Below are 19,915 nucleotides of genomic sequence, written 5' to 3'. Positions count from 1 at the left end.
ATTTTTCTGCCCACTATAACCTTAAATACCCCAATTTTATTACTTGCTTCAGCATTTATCTTTACATGAGCAATACACAAAATTTTCTAGGCTTTCTATACACTTAGAACATAAGCATGTTCAGTGCTGAAGAGAGAATCAGACACTTGAAAAAAAAAAAAGAAATTAGAGCATTCCCAGATGGTTAGGGGTTATTTAACTTATATGCAGAGTACATCATGAGAAACGCTGGACTGGAAGAAACACAAGCTGGAATCAAGATTGCCAGGAGAAATATCAATAACCTCAGATATGCAGATGACACCACCCTTATGGCAGAAAGTGAAGAGGAATTAAAAAGCCTCTTGATGAAAGTGAAAGTGAAAAAGTTGGCTTAAAGCTCAACATTCAGAAAACGAAGATCATGGCATCCGGTCCCATCACTTCATGGGAAATAGACGGGGAAACAGTGGAAACAGTGTCAGACTTTATTTTTTGGGCTCCAGAATCACTGCAGATGGTGACTGCAACCATGAAATTAAAAGACGCTTACTCCTCAGAAGGAAAGTTATGACCAACCTAAATAGCATATTGAAAACCAGAGACTTCACTTTGCCAACAAAGGTCCGTCTAGTCAAGGCTATGGTTTTTCCTGTGGTCATGTATGGATGTGAGAGTTGGACTGTGAAGAAGGCTGAGCGCCGAACAATTGATGCTTTTGAACTGTGGTGTTGGAGAAGACTCCTGAGAGTCCCTTGGACTGCAAGGAGATCCAACCAGTCCATTCTGAAGGAGATCAGCCCTGGGTGTTCTTTGGAAGGAATGATGCTAAAGCTGAAGCTCTAGTACTTTGGGCACCTTCTGCAAAGAGCTGACTCATTGGAAAAGACTCTGATGCTGGGAGGGATTGGGGGCAGGAGGAGAAGGGGACGACAGAGGATGAGATGGCTGGATGGCATCACTGACTCGATGGACGTGAGTTTGAGTGAACTCCAGGAGTTGTTGATGGACAGGGAGGCCTGGCGTGCTGCGATTCATGGGGTCGCAAAGAGTCAGACACGACTGAGTGACTGAACTGAACTGAGATGATTAGGATTTGGAGCTTTCACTGTCACGGCCCAGGTTCAGTCAATGGTCAGGGAACTGAGATGGCACAAGCCAAAGTGTGGCCAAAATGTTTTTAAATTAACTGATTAAAATAAAAAATTAAAATGCTTCAATAAATATATATATACAAATTTTAAGATGAAATTAAAAATACAACATTGTAAATCAACTATACTTCATAAAATATATTCAATTTTTTTCTATAAAAAATGAGAGAAAAAGAGCTACACAATCAGTAGCTCATTCAGTACTACATTTTAAAAAGTCAAATAAGAGACAGGGTGCTCAGGCCTGGTGCACTGGGATGACCCTGAGGGATGGGATGGTGAGGGAGGTGTGAGCAGGGTTCAGGTTGGGGAACACATGTACACTCATGGCTGATTCATGTGAAAGTATGGCAAAAACCATCACAATATTGTAAAGTAATTAGCCTCCAATTAAAATTAAAAAAAAAAAGGAAAAAAAGTCAAATAATAAAAATAGCACAAAAGATTACATGAACAATACAGTCTACATAGTTTTGAAAAGGGGAGAGATCAAAGTTCAGGGAAGAGTAACAAAGGGCTGCTGAGGGGGTGGAGAGTGTGGGCCAGGTGCTGCGGACACAATGCGCTAGGGGCACTCCTGGCTCTCGGTCTCTGTGGAGATGGACTTGCTGAACATCTCACAGAGGGCCATACATCTGTCCAAAACTCAAAGAACTGCACACAGAAGTGGGTGAAATGCACTACATATAAAGTATACCTTAACTGAAACAAGGAAAAAAAAATCTGTAAATGATTACTTGGAAGCCAACTGTCATTTTGTATAAAATTTCAGACACACCACCTTCAGTTCAGTTCAGTTGCTCAGTCCTGTCTGACTCTTTGCGACCCCATGAATCACAGCACGCCAGGCCTCCCTGTCCATCACCAACTCTCGGAATTCACTCAGACTCACGTCCATCGAGTCCATGATGCCATCCAGCCATCTCATCCTCTGTCGTCCCCTTCTCCTCCTGCTCCAAATCCCTCCCAGCATCAGAGTCTTTTCCAATGAGTCAACTCTTCGCATGAGGTGGCCAAAGTACTGGAGTTTCAGCTTTAGCATCATTCCTTCCAAAGAACACCCAGGGCTGATCTCCTTCAGAATGGACTGGTTGGATCTCCTTGCAGTCCAAGGGACTCTCAGGAGTCTTCTCCAACACCACAGTTCAAAAGCATCAATTCTTCGGTGCTCAGCTGTCTTCACAGTCCAACTCTCACATCCATACATGACCACAGGAAAAACCACAGCCTTGACTAGATGGACCTTTGTTGGCAAAGTAAAGTCCCTGCTTTTCAATATGCTGTCTAGGTTGGTCATAACTTTCCTTTCAAGGAGTAAGCGTCTTTTAATTTCATGGCTGCTATCACCATCTGCAGTGATTTGGGAGCCCCAAAAAATAAAGTCTAACACTGTTTCCACTGTTTCCCCATCTATTTCCCATGAAGTGATGGGACCAGATGCCATGATCTTCGTTTTCTGAATGTTGAGCTTTAAGCCAACTTTTTCACTCTCCACTTTCACTTTCATCAAGAGGCTTTTGAGTTCCTCTTCACTTTCTGCCATAAGGGTGGTGTCATCTGCATATCTGAGGTTATTGATATTTCTCCCGGCAATCTTGATTCCAGCTTGTGTTTCTTCCAGTCCGGCGTTTCTCATGATGTACTCTGCACACACCATTTTACAGCTTAGCAATTTCATTTCTGGGAACATGTTTTCCAGTTATATCCAGAGTACAAAATTATCCATTATCTAAAGGATACTCAATGCACTTTTGTAAAATTTAAAGATCAAATGCTTTCAAAAATAAAACAATAAAGTCTAAGATCAAACATTAAGGACTATATAAATATCTGAAATTATTTTGGGAACACAAATTGATTTGTACAGATCAGAATGCCAATAAATGCAATCTCTCAGCCTATAATGGAGAAAGAAATGGCACTCCACTCCAGTAATCTTGCCTGGGAAATCCCATGGACAGAGAGGAGCCTGGTGGGCCATAGTCCAAGGGGTTGCCAAACAGCAGCAGCCTATAATAAACTACTTACCATCTCTTTAAAACACACACACACACACAAAACAAAACAAAACTTCTAAACACAGTTGAGTGCAGACATGGCAATCTGTTCTCAAAGCTTAGTCATTACTGACTGACCTTTCCTGGTACTGAGTTCATAAAAATGCATAAGTCTGCAACCTCGTGTTATCCACAGCCACCCATCTGCCCACCACGGACAATGATAACCCACCAACCACACTGGCTACTATGGTTCACAAACTCCACCTTGAGTTGATTTAACTTTTCTGCATATACTTCCTATTGGAAAGCATGGTAAAGAATGCAAATTATAAAAACTTTAGGAATAATTTCTAAACCTCTCTATGACAAAAATTCTAAATTTCTGTATAACAAAAATAAATAAAACATTTAAATATAAAATCATTAAGATTTTTTAAGCGAGGAGGTAACAGGTGCAATACTCACAGACAAATACTTCTACATTTGTTTATCTTTAATATGCAAAATACTCTTGCCAATACATATAAATAACCAATAGAAAATACACAAGAAATTTACAGAATAGTTAAAAATAACTAAGGAAAGCATAATTTCAACTTTTAAAAATAATAATAAAAAAAGCAACAACAAATGAAAAGCTAATACAAAAATGTGACAAAATGGGGGCGCTAATAATCTATCAGTGAATGCATCTGATTTGCTCATACAAAAATTACAAAAATTTTTGAAGGGCAAAGTGGCATTTTTAATACTTCCAGGAAGCTATGCTTGAAAAATGTTTATGCAGCATAAGTATGTGTAAAGACTTTCTAGCAGTATCATTTGCTCAAAATATGTAGGGACTTCCCTGGTGCTCCAGTGGATGACTCTGCATTCCCAATGCAGGGGGCCGAGAGTTCAATCCCTGGTCAAGGAACTAAGATCCCACATACTGCAACTAAGCCCTCGCACTTGAGTGCCCCTGCTCCCCAACTAGGAAAGCCTGAATACCACAATGAAGAGCCTGCACGCTGCAATGATGACCCAGTGCAGCCAAAGTAAATTTTTTAAAAATGTAAACACCTAAATGTCTATCAACAGGGGTACTGGTAAAGGAAATAAATTATGCCATATCCAGGCAGAATTAAGAACTCTACAGTCACAAAAAGAATAAAGCACTCTTCTCGTTAGGAAAGATGCAAAAGATACACCATTAACTGAAAGAAGCAGTTGCAGAGTAACCTGCAACTTGCCACTGCACAAGGACCATTCCTAAATGGATTATGAGCCACTGCTGTTACCAAAAGAAAATATGGGTTTTGGCTTTTTATACTGTTCATGGGGTTCTCAAGGCAAGAATACTGCCATTCCCTTCCTCCAGGGAACTATGTTTTGTCAACCTGCAGACATGAAATTAAATGACGCTTGCTCCTTGGAAGAAAAGTTATGACCAACCTAGACAGCCTATTAAAAAGGAGAGACATTACTTTGCCAAAAAAAGTCCATCTAGTCAAAGCTATGGTTTTTCCAGCAGTCATGTATGGATGTAAGAATTGGACCTTTAAGAAAGCTGAGCACTTCTGAACTGTGGTATTAAAGACTCTTGAGAATCTCTTGAACAGCAAGGAGATCAAACTAGTCAATCCTAAAGGAAATCAATCCTGAATATTCATTGGAAGCACTGATGCTGAAGCTGAAGCTCTAATACTTTGGCCACCTGATGCAAAGAACTGACTCCTTAGAAAAGACTGATGCTGGGAAAGACTGAAGGCAGGAGGAGAAGGGGATGACAGAGGATGAGATGGTTGGATGGCATCACCAACTCAGTGGGCGTGAGTTTGAGCAAGCTCCAAGAGTTGGTGATGGACAGAGAAACCTGTGCAGTCCATGGGGCCACAAAGAGTCAGACACAACTGAGTGACTAAACTGAACTGAAATACGGGTTTGGAATGAAGAAAAGGGTGTGGTGTTCATTTTCTATATTACACTTTATTTTGTGTTTCATTTTTTAAATGTTAAGAATGTTTTACTTTTCAAATCAGAAAATAAGGGTTTTAAGTATACAGTTATGACAGAAAAAAGAAAAATTAAGTCTTGCTAGGAAGATATGCTTTTAAAATGTAAAGTTTTGAATCTCTCTGGTCTACAAACTTCCCAGTTCAGCCAAAATCCCCACCAGAACTTAAGTGTTCACTAGATTCCATGGCTACCTCAGATAGATGATGTGAAGGCACACAAATCTCAAAGCATGAGTCTGTCACATTACAAGTTCAACAACATTAACGCTCTTAAAGTTGTATTTAAAAGAAAAATACAGGTAGAAAACTCATGAAAATGTGAAATGAAAAATGAATAATTGATCAAATAAATGATTATTCATTGCTGTTTGTTGTATTTCTAAAATTGGAAGAGGTCATTACTTTTAAACTGTGGCCTGAAAGTTGTTTTTTCCATCTGATGAAAATACTCAAGTTTCAAGGAAATTGGTTTTCACAGGATTTGAAACTCAAAGAAAAACATACCTTCTAAGAGCATTTCTGGAATGTCTGCTTGATATCTAGGTCCCACTCTGATTTCACCTTTGTCAGCTAATAGTGTTTTCACTGAGGGATCATAGACCAATGAATAGAAAAAAGTATCCTGGAAAAAAAGATGACAGAAGACAGAAATATCAACATAAACGTAATTCCTTCTACTTTTTATAAAGCAATAAATCCAGTGTCATAATAATGAAACCATAAAAACTCCACAGAGCATAAAATTTCATTTTGGTGAATAAATTCATAAATCTTTAAGGAGAGCATAATGTTACTATCATCAGGTAAACAGTATAAAATTAAATTAAATGAAAACAAATAGCTTACAATTGAGGTGGATAATAAAGTGTTACTATTATTTGTTTAGTTAGTCTAACAGAAAACGATTAATTGCTCTAAAAGTTAAGCTAAAGTCAAATAAAGACCACTGAAATCCAGTGGTCATTTTAAAGCTGTAAAGCCCACACCAAACACTAAGGGTGCCTTCATAGACGTGTGATACTCTTACTTTGACACTGCCCATCCCACATTTTATCAAAAATATTAAAATGCAGACACATTTCACATTAAAACTATAGAACTTAGTTTATATGCAGTTTACTAATGTGTCACACTATATACACTTAATTACAATTATCTATTTAATTACAATTATCCATTAATTATAATTCTGCAGTTGTCCTTTAAATTCTAAAACATATGTCTATATGGGTAAGCATATAAACCTAACTATACATTCTATCAACACCAGCATACCCATCTAACTTTCCATGGTCACTTAAAAGAGCAAACACCCTACTTACTGGACCTAAAGGATAAAATGACCTATAGCCACCAGTCTTTAGCTGAATTCTGCATAACCACTAGAAATCATCTGAACCAGCAAAGTCTTGCCTTTTGCTCCCCCCGATCTCCCTGCCCCATGGATGTGAGGGTCATCTACTGCATGACTCTCCATATTAAACCCTGAAAGGGCCCATTAAAGAACAGTAGATTGGTAAAGGACTGAGGTTAAAAAGCAAGAGGATAGGAAAAAAAAATCCTAAAGACTTGGCAAATTTTCATCTACTACAATCCTTAGCAGATACAAATTGTTAACAAATTAGAAGGTAACAAATAGCATCTTTTAAAAACAAATCAGAGGATTTCCAAGTGGCCCAGTGGTGAGGCCTCTGCACTCCCACGCAGTGGCCTGGGCTCCATCCCTGGTCGGGCAACTAAGATCCCGCAAGCCAAGCCACGCAGACACAGTGCAGCAGTAAAAGTCCGCTCTCGGCGCGGCCAAATACGGTGTAATATACTAAAATATATTGGCTATTTCTTCTTTTTATTTCTGCTCCTGTGAACAAAAGATAATTTCTGAGCATCATCAATCCATAGTATCCATCATTCTGTTTGACAGACTGACAATAAACCCTTCTTTTTCAAATTTCACAAGACTATTAGCCTTTTTTTCTGCTTTGAATACTTACTTTCCTTCTTATTAGGTTTCTGGTGCACAGTAGTTCTACATGTTTGCATCAGTCTTTTTCTGTAATTTTACTTCATTTGAGATAAGGGAGCAACACTTTCGAGCATAGAAAACTATTTTTTTTAAAAGAAAATATGTCCCTTTAATTTTGCTTTTTAAAATATATATGTAATGAAGATTCTGGGAAAACAAACACTATGAAATTATGAAGGTTAAATACTGAACCATCAATAAATAGTAAAGTATTTTCCCCACAACAAAACTGATAAAAGTCACATAAAACTGCAAAATGTAAAATAGTCTGCTTACGAGAATCTCCTCCCTTCAATGGCGTCCATGCTCTAATTCAATTTCATAAAAATGTTTATGACGTCTCTTGAAGGTTACAGAAAAATTTATTCTTAGGTGACAAAGTTTATTAGGATTCTAGTAAAGGAAGCAGACCACCAATGGTAAAATTTTATCTGCAAAGAGCCTAAAAGAAAAGCTATTTACTTCCAAAAAATTTTTTTAAAAAAGGGAAGAGGATCAAGTATTTTTATTTATTTCATAAAGCCCAAATTAGTTTGCCCCTCCAAAAAAGTTCTTTCACTACCAATTCAATCATTTGCTATACTTTACCAACTTTTCATTGCGAAGCAAAGATAGACCTAAGGAGTTTTTGCCAACTTTTATCTCAATTAACCAGAAAAATGAAATTACCTGAATATATTCTAATCATTATACTTTTACCATAATATTGTTCTCATTATGCAATAATTTGTTAGAAGAAGAAATAATACAAATGTATAGGCTTTGTATGAAATAGAGAGGGAAAAACACACACAAGTATAATTGTGAATTACCTCTTTATCAAGATATGACAATACTGACTCTGTCTCATTCAGAAGGGCAACACTGCATTTCCCCCTGTTGAAAGAGAAAAAAAGTGAATAAATGCAAGAAAAGCCACTTTGCCTTCACAGAGATGATATACACAAAGTTAGGAACATTCAAAATGTAAAGGTAGTATTAAGAAACTAGATGACAGTCAGGAACATCTAGACATGCATACACTTGGACTTACTCTACAACTTGGTGTCATGGAACCTAAAAAATAAGGCTGTAGACATTTGTTGAGAGGCTAACCTGGGGAAGGAACAGTGTTAGGTAGTAAATCCCTATAACATAAAACATTTTATAGGTATTTCCTAACTCTTTAAGAAGAAAAGAAGAATACAATGTAATCTTCAGACAAAGTTAGTTTCTGAATCTGTAGAGAGTTAATATGAGGTAATTTTATACAAGGGGTTTTTAAAGAAATCACCATGTAAACCAGTGCCTAAAATAACCTTCAAATTTTTATAGTAGCCACTGCATACAAGAACATAAAAATAATACACATTTACATCAGGATTACCTGATGTAACTATACCTTTATTGCTAACTTACCTTTATTGAAACTGCTCGAAAGACTAGTTAAAATTTAAACACGAGGAACTCCTATAGAGCAAGGGGCAAATAAATATCGACACATTCATGGATCTTGAAGTCTCATGGCATTTACCTTTGATCATAGCTGGGTGTGTACTTGAAAATGAAATGCTGTTTAAAAAAGGCCTGTCTAGACCTGAGAAAAATTATGGTTATTCACGTAGTGGCATTTAATACCACTTTTAAAATTATCTTCCCAGTTTGAAAAACTCAGTATAGCTACTAATTTGACAGGAGAATTCTGAGAGACTATTCAAGTTACAGATATTGGTCAGGACTCACAAAATACTTTTAAAATGTCATAATATCACTTGGTTTTCTAAACAAAAATCATGACTTGCTCTCCACGAATTAACATGTAAAAACAAATGCATCAAATACACATTACATAGGAAGTTTGTTGTTGGATTACCAGAGTGAAATACAGTTCAAAGGAAAAAATTACCAAAAGCAAAACACGAATGCATAAGTCAAAAACTACACTAAGCATTTTGCAACTGTATATTCCTTAAACTTAAATTGAAAAAAAAAATGTTTTCCTCTCATCAAAATATCTTTCTCTGTTAATCATCTTAGATTGATATCACTTCAAAAGGTTTGTCCTGTATACGAGACAGCAAAAGAGACACTGATATATAGAACAGTCTTTTGGACTCTGTGGGAAAGGGAGAGGGTGGGATGATTTGGGAGAATGGCATTGAAATACGTATAATATCATATATGGAACGAGTCGCCAGTCCAGGTTCGATGCACGATACTGGATGTTTGGGGCTGGTGCACTGGGACGACCCAGAGGGATGCTATGGGGAAGGAGGAGGGAGGAGGGTTCAGGATGGGGAACACATGTATACCTGTGGCAGATTCATTTCGATGTTTGGCAAAACCAATACAATATTGAAAAGTTTAAAAATAAAATAAAATTAAAAGAAAAAAAAAAAGGTTTCTCTGAGAGCACGTGGTACTTCTACACTATCCTGTCAAATCCGTAATTCGGTTACTTCGAGTTATGAAGGTTTTCTGTTTTTCCAATGTATTTTATTCGTGCATAGTACTGAAGCAGAAAAAATAACACCATTATTTCAGTGAATATAACACTCAAAATCAATAATTACCTGATATGCTCATGCAAAGGACAGAATTACAAGGGGAACTGCTCTGCTGCTGTTAGCACATCTACGACTGCCACAGAAGAACTTCTATGACCCATGAATATGTGCTCACACATGCAAGAGTGCTTAAGGAACAGACGGGATTTCCAAAAATAGTTTCATTTACTTCTCTTGCTTCAGCAACAGCTGACAAAGCAATATTTCTAACATTTAATACTTATTCCACCTAGAAATCATAAAATCTTTTTAAGTTCTCTATAGTCAGGTTTAAAAAAAAATGGGGAGGAGCAGATGCTATAAATGTTATTTTAATAGGTATCACTTGAATTTTATAAGATAACAGACACTACAAATTCATAAAAAGAATACAGCATAAAGGTGCCTCCATACTGTCTGAAATGATAAAAGATTTTTTTTTTTTAAAGAATTATTTATTTATGGCTACGCTGGGTCCTCAATGATGCATGCAGGCTTTCTCTAGCTGCAATGAGCAGGGGCTACTCTCTAGTTGCAGTGTACCAGCTTCTCTTGTTGCGGCGCATGGGCTCTAGAGCACAGGTACACAGGCTTAGCTGCCCCGCGGCATGTAGAGTCTTCCTGGACCAGGGATCAAACCCCATGTCCCCTGCCTGCATTGGCAGGCAGACTCTTAACCACTGGACCCCCAGCAAAGTCCATGAAAAAAGATGTTAAACTGAATCACTAAACCGTTATTTTCATATTTACATCAGGAGGTAAGGAAACATTGGTTATACTGGTTTTAGAGGCCCAAGATGATTACAAAACCAATAAAAGGACAGCCATCCCAATCAATCTAAAATGTAAGATATTTTCGGAAGTACAGATTTTATGCAAAAAGGAAAGGATAATAGATGATTTTAACTTATAATTTTTCTTTAATGTACCTATACTGTACCTTTCCCATTAAAAACAAAAACGTGACACTTAACTTTCCATGTGCATATATTAACAGCTAACAAAGTAAGAGGCTGAGTCAGGGTTATTTTGTGAAGTAAACATGAACATGTAATTAACACGTGTACCGCCACCCCAAGAGTTGTTGACAAAGTAGTTTCACTTAAAAAAAGTAGTCTGACTTAAAGTGTTGGCTTCCGTTATGCTGAACAAATCTTGGCTCACAGGAAAAACATGATAAATTTTAAGCTAACTGCAAACTAAAGGAACTATTAACAAATTCTGAATATAGATAATGCAATTGTTTTACCCTGAACCTCAAGCAATGAACCTGTGTCTCTTGCACAGCACTTTAAACCATAAGGAATAAAGATATGAAAACATTAACAATATAAAACATAGGAAAGACTGTAACATTGAGAAAGATCACTCAAGGCCCATTCATACTGCTTTTCGACAGGAGCACAGAATTTCTAGAGATAACATATTTTCCCACGTATCATTCAAAAAGTTTTTTTTTTAGTATATTTTATTTCAAAATATATATATAAATATTATATTTCAGAAATGGCAGAGTACAGGGACAGAGAAAAATGTGATTATTACAACACAATACAGTCCCGTGTTTAATGGCAGGTACTGATCAGCCTGAAATCTGCTGTTTCCTTAACAAGATGCTAGCATAATCCCACAGGACTCAAAAACCTTATGTAAAATGTGCACCCAGGTTATTTTTCCTCTTATCAAAAGATGTTACCCATTTGTACAAGTGGAAAACAAGGAAGTTTAAATTAGCATCCATTTTCCCCACTATCTGAAGGCTTTCCTTCACTAACACACAGAAGTACAATGGTCCAGGACCTGGAAAAATGAAACTTTCTTAGTGTCGCACGAAGATAATTGAATTCAAATATCTTGGAAGGAATCCAAGCATCTATGTGGTTAACAAGCATGACCAGGTGATCCTTAGGCACACTGAACATGAATTTTAAACCTGCCTTGTTCACTGAAAGCCATTATTTCTTCATTAAAGAAAGGTATTTTTCCATTTAAAAAAAAGAAATCTTGCCATTTGCAAAAACATAGCTAGATCTAGAGGGTATGAAATAAATCAGACGAAGACAGACAAATAGCCATGTGATTTCTCACTTACATGTGGAATTTAAAAAACAAAAAAATAAAACAAAAGGAAAACAGACTCACAGAGAACAAACATGTGGTTGCCAGAGGGGAAGGAGTAGAGATGGGGGCAGGCAGTGGTGCATGGGGGCAAATAGGTGAAGGGGACTAAGAGGTACAAACATCCAATTAGAAAATAAATAAGTCATGGGAATGTAATAATATAGAGCATAAGGAATATGGTCAGTGATATTATAGTAACTTGGTATGGGGGACAGACAGTTTCTAGTCTTATTGTGATCATCTCGTAATGTATGCAAATGTCAAATCACTATGTAGTACACCTGAAACTAACATAATGCTGTATGTCGATTACATTTCACTTTTTAAAATATGCAAAGAAATAATTTGCTGTTGTGGTGGGGGGAAGACTCTCAACATTCTTAGCCATTAGGAAAATGCAAAATCAAAAACACAGTGAGATACAGTTCACAGAAAACCACAAAGATGGGCTAAAATGAAAAACAGACAATAACAAGTGTTGACATGGATTGGCAAAACTGGAACACTAACACTTTGCTGGTGAGGATACAAAACTGTGTAGTCACTTGAGAAAACAGTTTGGCAGTTCCTCAAAATGTTAAACACACAGCTGCCATCTGATTCAGCAATTCCACACGTAAGTATAATACCATGAGAAAAGAAAACATACATCCACACAAAATCTCGTGCACAGACATTCACAGCGGCATTATTTACAACAGACAAAAAGTAGAACAATCGAAATTTCCATCACCTGATGAACGAGCAAACAAAACGTGCAGTTCTAGCCCGAGTCCAAAGGCCTGAGACTCAAGAGTGCTGCTGCTATGAGTCCCAGAGAGGAAGAAACCGCGGCCCCAGCTTCGTCAGTCAGAGGGAGAATTCTCTCTCCTACCTTTTTGCTCTTTTCAGACCCTCAACCGAATGGAAGAGGTTTCCCTCACACTGGGAAAGACAATCTGCTTTACTCAGTCTACTGATTCAAATAATCTCTTCTGGAAACACCCTCATGGACACACACAGGGTTTTTTACCAGACATCTGAGTATGACAGGAGCCCAGTCAAGTTGACCACTAATTTAACTACCACAATATCTCAATAAAGTCATTATTAAAAAATATATATATATTCTTCTTCATAACTATCAAGGTCATGAAAAACAAGGAAAGACTGGGACATTCTACAGACCAGAGGAGATGATGAAGACATGATGCCTAAATGCAATGCCAGGGTAAATCTGGGAACGGCAAAAGGACGTCAGAGAAAGAGTGATTAATGTCTGGATACAGTCTGGAGTGTAGTAACACAGTAACATATCTGTGTGAATTTCTTAGTTTTGATGAAGATGGCATGATTAAATGAACTGTAAACATTAAGCAAGACCTGAGTGGAGAGCACATGGACGCTCTCTGTGCCATCCTGGAAGCTTTGTCTGCAAACCAGACAGTACCCCAAATCAAAAGGCTCACTTTCTAAGACTCCCTCCTTTTGAAAAAGTGGCATGTGTGTCACTGATCTTATGAGTCTGATATTAGCCACAAACTGAATTCTGAACATGTTTTCATATAAAGAATTACGCCTGGTTCTGTGATTGAAATTCAGCAAATAGTTTTATACACCATTTAATCCACTAAACACAATGAACAAAATTTTTTTTAATGAAATTTTAAAATGCAAAATGCTTTCAGAAGATTATGTTTCTCAACAGGAGGAATGTAAGACAGGACAAAAGAAAAGATTAAAAATTCTGAGGGAAATTATTTCCAAACCAGAATTATATCCCTAAACAAATCATCAGTCAAGTGTGAAAAACATTTTCAGATAAGCAAGGACTAAAATGTTTTACATTTTAGAAGATTAATCAAAAGGAAAACGCAAAACAATGATTAATTCCAAGGAAAACAAAAGGTTGTACAAGAGACAATTATGTGAGGAACATTTATGTGCTCATAAAATACAGAGACATTAAGTTAAATAAAACTGTGATATGCTGGAAACACAAAAGGGAATGGAGAAGAGGAAGCAAAGAGACATTTTCAAAATTGAAAATGAATAGTGGCAGTGTAAGAGTAGTATAAACACCAAAGTCAGCGTTAGAGAAGTTGAAAATAACTGCACAATGGGAACCAGCCACATAACTGCCTGAGGTAATACTAGACAGCTGTATTAGTATATTTAAAGTGAAGGGGGAGGGTCCTAATTAGATCAAGTATATAAATTCATGTGTATACACACACACGTACATACACCAAGGGAGCAAGAGTTATGATGACATTAAATCAGGTTTTCTCAACCCTGGCAGCACCACTGGCTGAGTCAGTAGATGATAGAGGAGTCCTAAACCAGATGCAAACCCAAAACTGTCCAGACTCTGTCAAATGTTCCTTGGGAGACAAGAGTGCTCCTGGATGAGAACACAATATTGACTAATGGTTTTCTTAACTATATCTTACTAACAAATATTTAAGGACTGACTATATAAGCGAAAAAATATAATTTTATACAACTTTGGATTATTAAAAAGAGGAGAATAAAGGAAAAAGAAATCTGGACACTTTTAAGTATTCCTATTCAAATATATATTTTCTGTTGTTAATACTACTTTAACAGATGTTAACAAATAAAAGTTAAAGCAGGCCCCCAAGAAACAAAACAGAAAAGCTGAAACACCTCTGTGAGTAGGTAAGCTAGAAGAATGAAAAACCAAGAAACCAAGGCTGAGCTTAAGGTAACAGCTCAGTGGATTCTGTGAAGAAACACGACAAGCAGTGTTTTAGAAAGCCCCCTGTGTTTATGGCATGTGGAGAGAACCAAAGCAATAAGATATGAATCCCTGATACTGGAGATATGATAACAAACATGAAAGAAACTTTCAAAGAGAAATTCAAGGGAAAAAAATCCTCTCTTGGTGCCACTTTCCCTTTCATAACTAGGAGAAAGTGAAATGTTCAAAAGGCACTAGGAAGTTCCTCTTCTCCAAGACAAGATGACCAATAAACTGTTTTGATACTAAGAAAATCTTGTAAGCGTTTATTTGCACAACCATGTGGAACACCAGTACAAAATGTAGGCTATTCTGTGGTATACACCCAGTGCTTTTCTTCATTATCATTTTAGTTGCAAAAGAAAACACTTCAACCACCAAAGATTACATAGCATAAACACAACAGTTGAGAAAAAATGTGCTAAACATATAGACTTAAAAATGTTAAATTATGGTATGATTTTTCTCGTTTTTCCTCTAGTCCTGCTTCTCCTAAAAGCCTAAACACACTAGGTAACTTCTTTATGCTACATTCATCTCTTAAGTAGCACTACTTATGGTCTCAGTAGCACTCTTTTGGCTAATTCAAATTTTGTTTACAGATACCAAGAAAGTCACAAAAATCTAACATCTTAAAATAAAAATACTGGCACAACAAAATGTAGAGAAAGAAAATTGCTTTTATTAGTTTCTTTAACATTAATAGTCAACTCTAGAGAGAGACTGCTAACTCACAGTGGAGTTCTATTTTATTATTTATACACTTTAAACTTAACATTACTAAAACAGGAGGGAAGGGGGCAGAGCACAACCTTTAAAAGAATGACAGAGCCCGAGGACACAACATGAACTGATTAGAACCAAACAAGCCCAAGATGGCAGACAGTCGAAGTCCCCTGGACTCTGAGCCTCAGTATACTCTCACTGTAATACATGCATGCTTAGTCACTCAGCTGTGTTCAGCTTTTTGTGGTCCCATGGACAGCAGCCCACCAGGCTCCTCAGTCCATGGGGATTCTCCAGGCAAGAAAACTGGAGTAGGTTGCCATGCCCTCCTCCACAGGATCTTCCCAACCCAGGGATCAAACCCAGGTCTTCCACATTGCAAGCCAGATTCTTTACCAACTGAGCTACCAGGTAGCGAACTGAATGACACACCCACAGGCACTGTGACATTTCCAAAGTCGGCCATAAAGGTCAAAAAGTGCATGGTGGTGCAATTTCTGGAAACCCCTCAGTTCAGTCGCTCAGTCATGTCCGACTCTTTGTAACCCCATGAATCACAGCACGCCAGGCCTCCCTGTCCATCAACAACTCCTGGAGTTCACCCAAACTCACATCCATTGAGTCAGTGATGCCATCCAGCCATCTCATCCTCTGTCGTCCCCTTCTCCTCCTGCCACCAATCCCTCCCAGCATCAGAGTCCTTTCCAATGAGTCAACTCTTTGCATGAGGTGGCCAAACTACTGGAGTTTCAGCTTTAGCGTCAATCCTTCCAAAGAATACCCAGGGCTGATCTCCTTTAGGATGGACTAGTTGGATCTCCTTGCAGTCCAAGGGACTCTCAAGAGTCTTCTCCAACACCACAATTGAAAAGCATCAATTCTTTGGGGCTCAGTTTTCTTCACAGTCCAACTTTCACATCCATACATGACCACTGGAAAAACCATAGCCTTGACTAGATGGACCTTTGTTGGCAAAGTAAAGTCTCTGCTTTTAAATATGCCATCTAGGTTGGTCATAACTTTCCTTCCAAGGAGTAAGCGTCTTTTAATTTCATGGCCACAGTCACCATCTGCAGGGATTTGGGAGTCCCAAAAAATAAAGTCTGACACTGTTTCTACCATTTCCCCACCTATTTCCCATGAAGTGATGAGACCAGATGCCATGATCTTCGTTTTCTGAATGTTGAGCTTTAAGCCAACTTTTTCACTCTCCTCTTTCACTTTCATCAAGAGGCTCTTTAGTTCCTCTTCACTTTCTGCCATAAGGGTGGTGTCATCTGCATTATCTGAGGTTATTGATATTTCTCCCGGCAATCTTGATTCCAGCTTGTGCTTCTTCCAGCCCAGTGTTTCTCATGATGTACTCTGCATAGAAGTTAAATAAGCAGGGTGACAATATACAGCCTTGACGTACTCCTTTTCCTATTTGGAACCATGTTGTTCCATGTTCCATGTCGAGTTCTAACTGTTGCTTCCTGAACTGCATATAGCTTTCTCAAGAGGCAGGTCAGGTGCTCTGGTATTCCCATCTCTTGAAGAATTTTCCACAGTTGATTGTGATCCACACAGTCAAAGGCTTTGGCATAGTCAATAAAGCAGAAATAGATGTTTTTCTGGAACTCTCTTGCTTTTCTGATGGTCCAGCAGATGTTGGCAATTTGATCTCTGGTTCCTCTGCCTTTTCTAAAACCAGTTTGAACATCTGGAAATTCACGGTTCACGTATCGCTGAAGCCTGGCTTGGAAATCCCTACTCCTTGCCAAAATGGTTGGAATACTCCTCTCACTCATTAGCCTATGAAATATCCACCCCCCCGTCCCCCACGTATAAAAACTGACAAACCCATACTCTGTGCCTCTCTCACCTTCTGAGATGGCTCACACCATGGAGTGCGTTTCTTTCTAAATAAATCCACTTCTTATCTATTACTTTGTCTCCCACTGAATTCTTTCTGCTATAAGACATCAAGAACTTCAGCTTCATTAAGCCTGATACAAGGTGTGTGATCTCATTAAAAGACGGTAAATTCAAATCCCAATCAGAGTTACGGTTTCATTACTACTTAATTATCAATAGACACAAGTCTGTAAAAATTTGTTTTCTCTGAAGATTTTAAAAAGGTCTCAATAGAGACATCATAAATTCACAAATTACAAATCCTTTCAGTTCAATTCCCCTGCTTTGACCAATATAGAAACATGAAGAAAGAAATACAAATACAAAAAATATAATTAAGACATTTTCTACTGTTTTACTTTGTAATTTAATTTGTACACAACCTCATAGTTCAACATGTGAAATGACCTAGGCACAGATTTGCTCTTTGCAGTACTATTTGTAACAGTAAAAGACTAAAATGAAGCAAATATCCATCAATTATTGGATTACGAACAAAGTGAGTAAAGGTGATGGAATTCCAGCTGAGCTATTGCAAGTTCTAAAAGATGCCATGAAAGTGCTACACATTCAATATGCCAACAAAGATGGAAAACTCAGCAATGGGCACAGTAAAGGACAGAAATGGTATGGACCTAACAGAAAAGAAGATGTTTAAAAAAAAGGTGGCAAGAATACACAGAAGAACTATACAAAAAAGATCTTCATGACCCTGATAACCACAATGGTGCGATCACTGGACTAGAGCCAGACATCCTGGAGTCCAAAGTCAGGTGGGCCTTAGGAAGCATCATGACGAACAAAGTTAGTGGAGGTGATGGAATTCCAGCTGAGCTATTTCAGGTTCTAAAAGATGATGCTGTTAAAGTATTGTACTCAATATGCCAGAAAATTTCAAAAATTCAGCAGGGGCCACAGGACTGGAAAAGTTCAGCTTCATTCCAATCCCAAAGAAAGGAAATGCCAAAGAATGTTCAAACTACCACACAACTGGACTCATCTCACATGCTAGCAAAGTAATGCGCAAAATTCCCCAAGTCAGGCTTCAACAGTATGTCAACCGAGAACATCCAGATGTCCAAGCTGGATTTAGAAAAGGCAGAGGAACCAGAGATCAAATTGCCAAAATCCACTGGATCACAGAAGAAGCAAGAGAGTTCCAGAGAAACATCTACTTCTGCTTTACTGACTACGCCAAAGCCTTTAACTGTGTGGATCACAACAAACTGTGGAAAATTCTTAAAAGAAATGGGAACACCAGACCACTTTACCCGTCTCCTGCGAAACCTGTATGCAGGTCAAGAAGCAACAGTTAGAACTGGACATGGAACAACAGACAGGCTCCAAACTGGGAAAGGAGTACGTCAAGGCTACATATTGCTACCCTGCTTCAATTCAGTCACTCAGTAGTGTCTGAATCTTTGCAACCCCATAGACTGCACAAGCTTCCCTGTCCATCACCAACTTATTTCCTTTAGGATTGACTGGTTGTATCTCCTTGCAGTCCAAAGGACTCTCAAGAGTCTTCTCCAACACCACAATTCAAAAGCATCAATTCTTTGGCGGTCAGCTTTATCACCCTGCTTATTCTTTACGTCACCCTACTTATTTAACTTATATGCAGAGTACATCATGAGAAATACCGGGCTAGATGAAGGAGATTCAACCAGTCAATCCTAAAGGAAATCAGTCCTGAGTATTCACTGGAAGGACTGATGCTGAAGCTAAAGCTCCAAAACTTTGGCCACCTGATGGGAAGAACTGACTCCCTAGAAAAGACCCGGATGCTGGGAAAGTTTGAAGGCGGGAGGAGAAGGGGCCTACAGAGGATGAGAGGGTTGGATGGCATCACCAACTCAATGAACATAAGTTTGAGTAAGCTCCAGGAGTTAGTGATGGACAGGGAAGCCTGGTGTGCTGCAGTCCATGGGGTCACAAAGAGTCGGACACTACTGAGTGACTAAACTGAACTAAAATGAAGCATAAGCAGGTATCAAGATTGCCAGGAGAAATATCAATAACTGTAGATATGCAGATGACACCAACCCTTATGAGAAAGCAAAGAGGCTAAAGAGCCTCTTGAAGAAAGTGAAAGATGAGAGTGCAAAAGCTGGCTTAAAAGTCAATATTCAAAAAACTAAGATCATGGCATCCGGTCCCATGACTTCATGGCAAATAGATGGGGAAACAATGGAAATAGTGACAGACTTTATTTTCTTGGATTCCAAAATCACTGCAGATGGTGACTGCAGCAATGTTATTAAAAGACACTTGCTCCCTGGAAGAAAAGCTACAACCAACCTAATCAGCATATTAAAAAGCAGAGACATTACTTTGCCAACAAAGGTCCGTGTAGTCAAGGCTATGGTTTTTCCAGTAGTCATGTATGGATGTAAGATTTGGACCATAAAGAAAGCTGAGTGCTGAAGAATTGATGCTTTTGAAATGTGGTGTTGGAGAAGACTCTTGAGAGGCCCTTGGACTGCAAGCAGATCAAACCAGTCAATCCTAAAGGAAATCAATCCTGAATATTCATTAGAAGGACTGATGCTGAAGCTCCAATACTTTGGCCATCTGATGTGAAGAGTTGACTCATTAGAAAAAACCCTGATGCTGGGAAAAACTGAAGGCAGGAGGAGAAGGGGACAACAGAAGACAAGATGGTTGGATGGCCAACTCATTGGCCACGAATTTGAGCAAGCTCCCAGAGATGGTGAAGGACCGGGAAGCCTGGCATGCTGCAGTCCATAG

At 38.2% G+C, this 19,915-nt stretch overlaps 1 protein-coding gene across 9 annotated transcripts in view; it reads right to left on the bottom strand.

The window, feature by feature from the left end:
• The window catches only part of MTA3 (metastasis associated 1 family member 3), a 213,727-nt gene that overhangs the window by 78,825 nt on the left and 114,987 nt on the right, over positions 1-19,915 (bottom strand). For all 9 annotated transcript variants that reach the window (XR_011569226.1, XM_070798561.1, XM_070798556.1 and 6 more), the window contains exons 5-6: positions 7,966-8,029; positions 5,635-5,752 (exon numbers count right to left, since the gene is read on the bottom strand). Coding sequence is in view for 8 of the 9 variants with exons in the window: in XM_070798561.1 (XP_070654662.1) it covers positions 5,635-5,752; positions 7,966-8,029 (182 nt within the window). In the remaining variant the exon portion in view is untranslated. The remainder of the gene's footprint in view (positions 1-5,634; positions 5,753-7,965; positions 8,030-19,915) is intronic.

The sequence above is a fragment of the Bos indicus genome, chromosome 11 (assembly GCF_029378745.1).
Source record: "Bos indicus isolate NIAB-ARS_2022 breed Sahiwal x Tharparkar chromosome 11, NIAB-ARS_B.indTharparkar_mat_pri_1.0, whole genome shotgun sequence".
NCBI lineage: Eukaryota > Metazoa > Chordata > Mammalia > Artiodactyla > Bovidae > Bos > Bos indicus.
The sequence above is the reverse complement of the archived record's forward strand: the minus strand, read 5'-3'. Positions and strand labels throughout refer to the sequence as shown.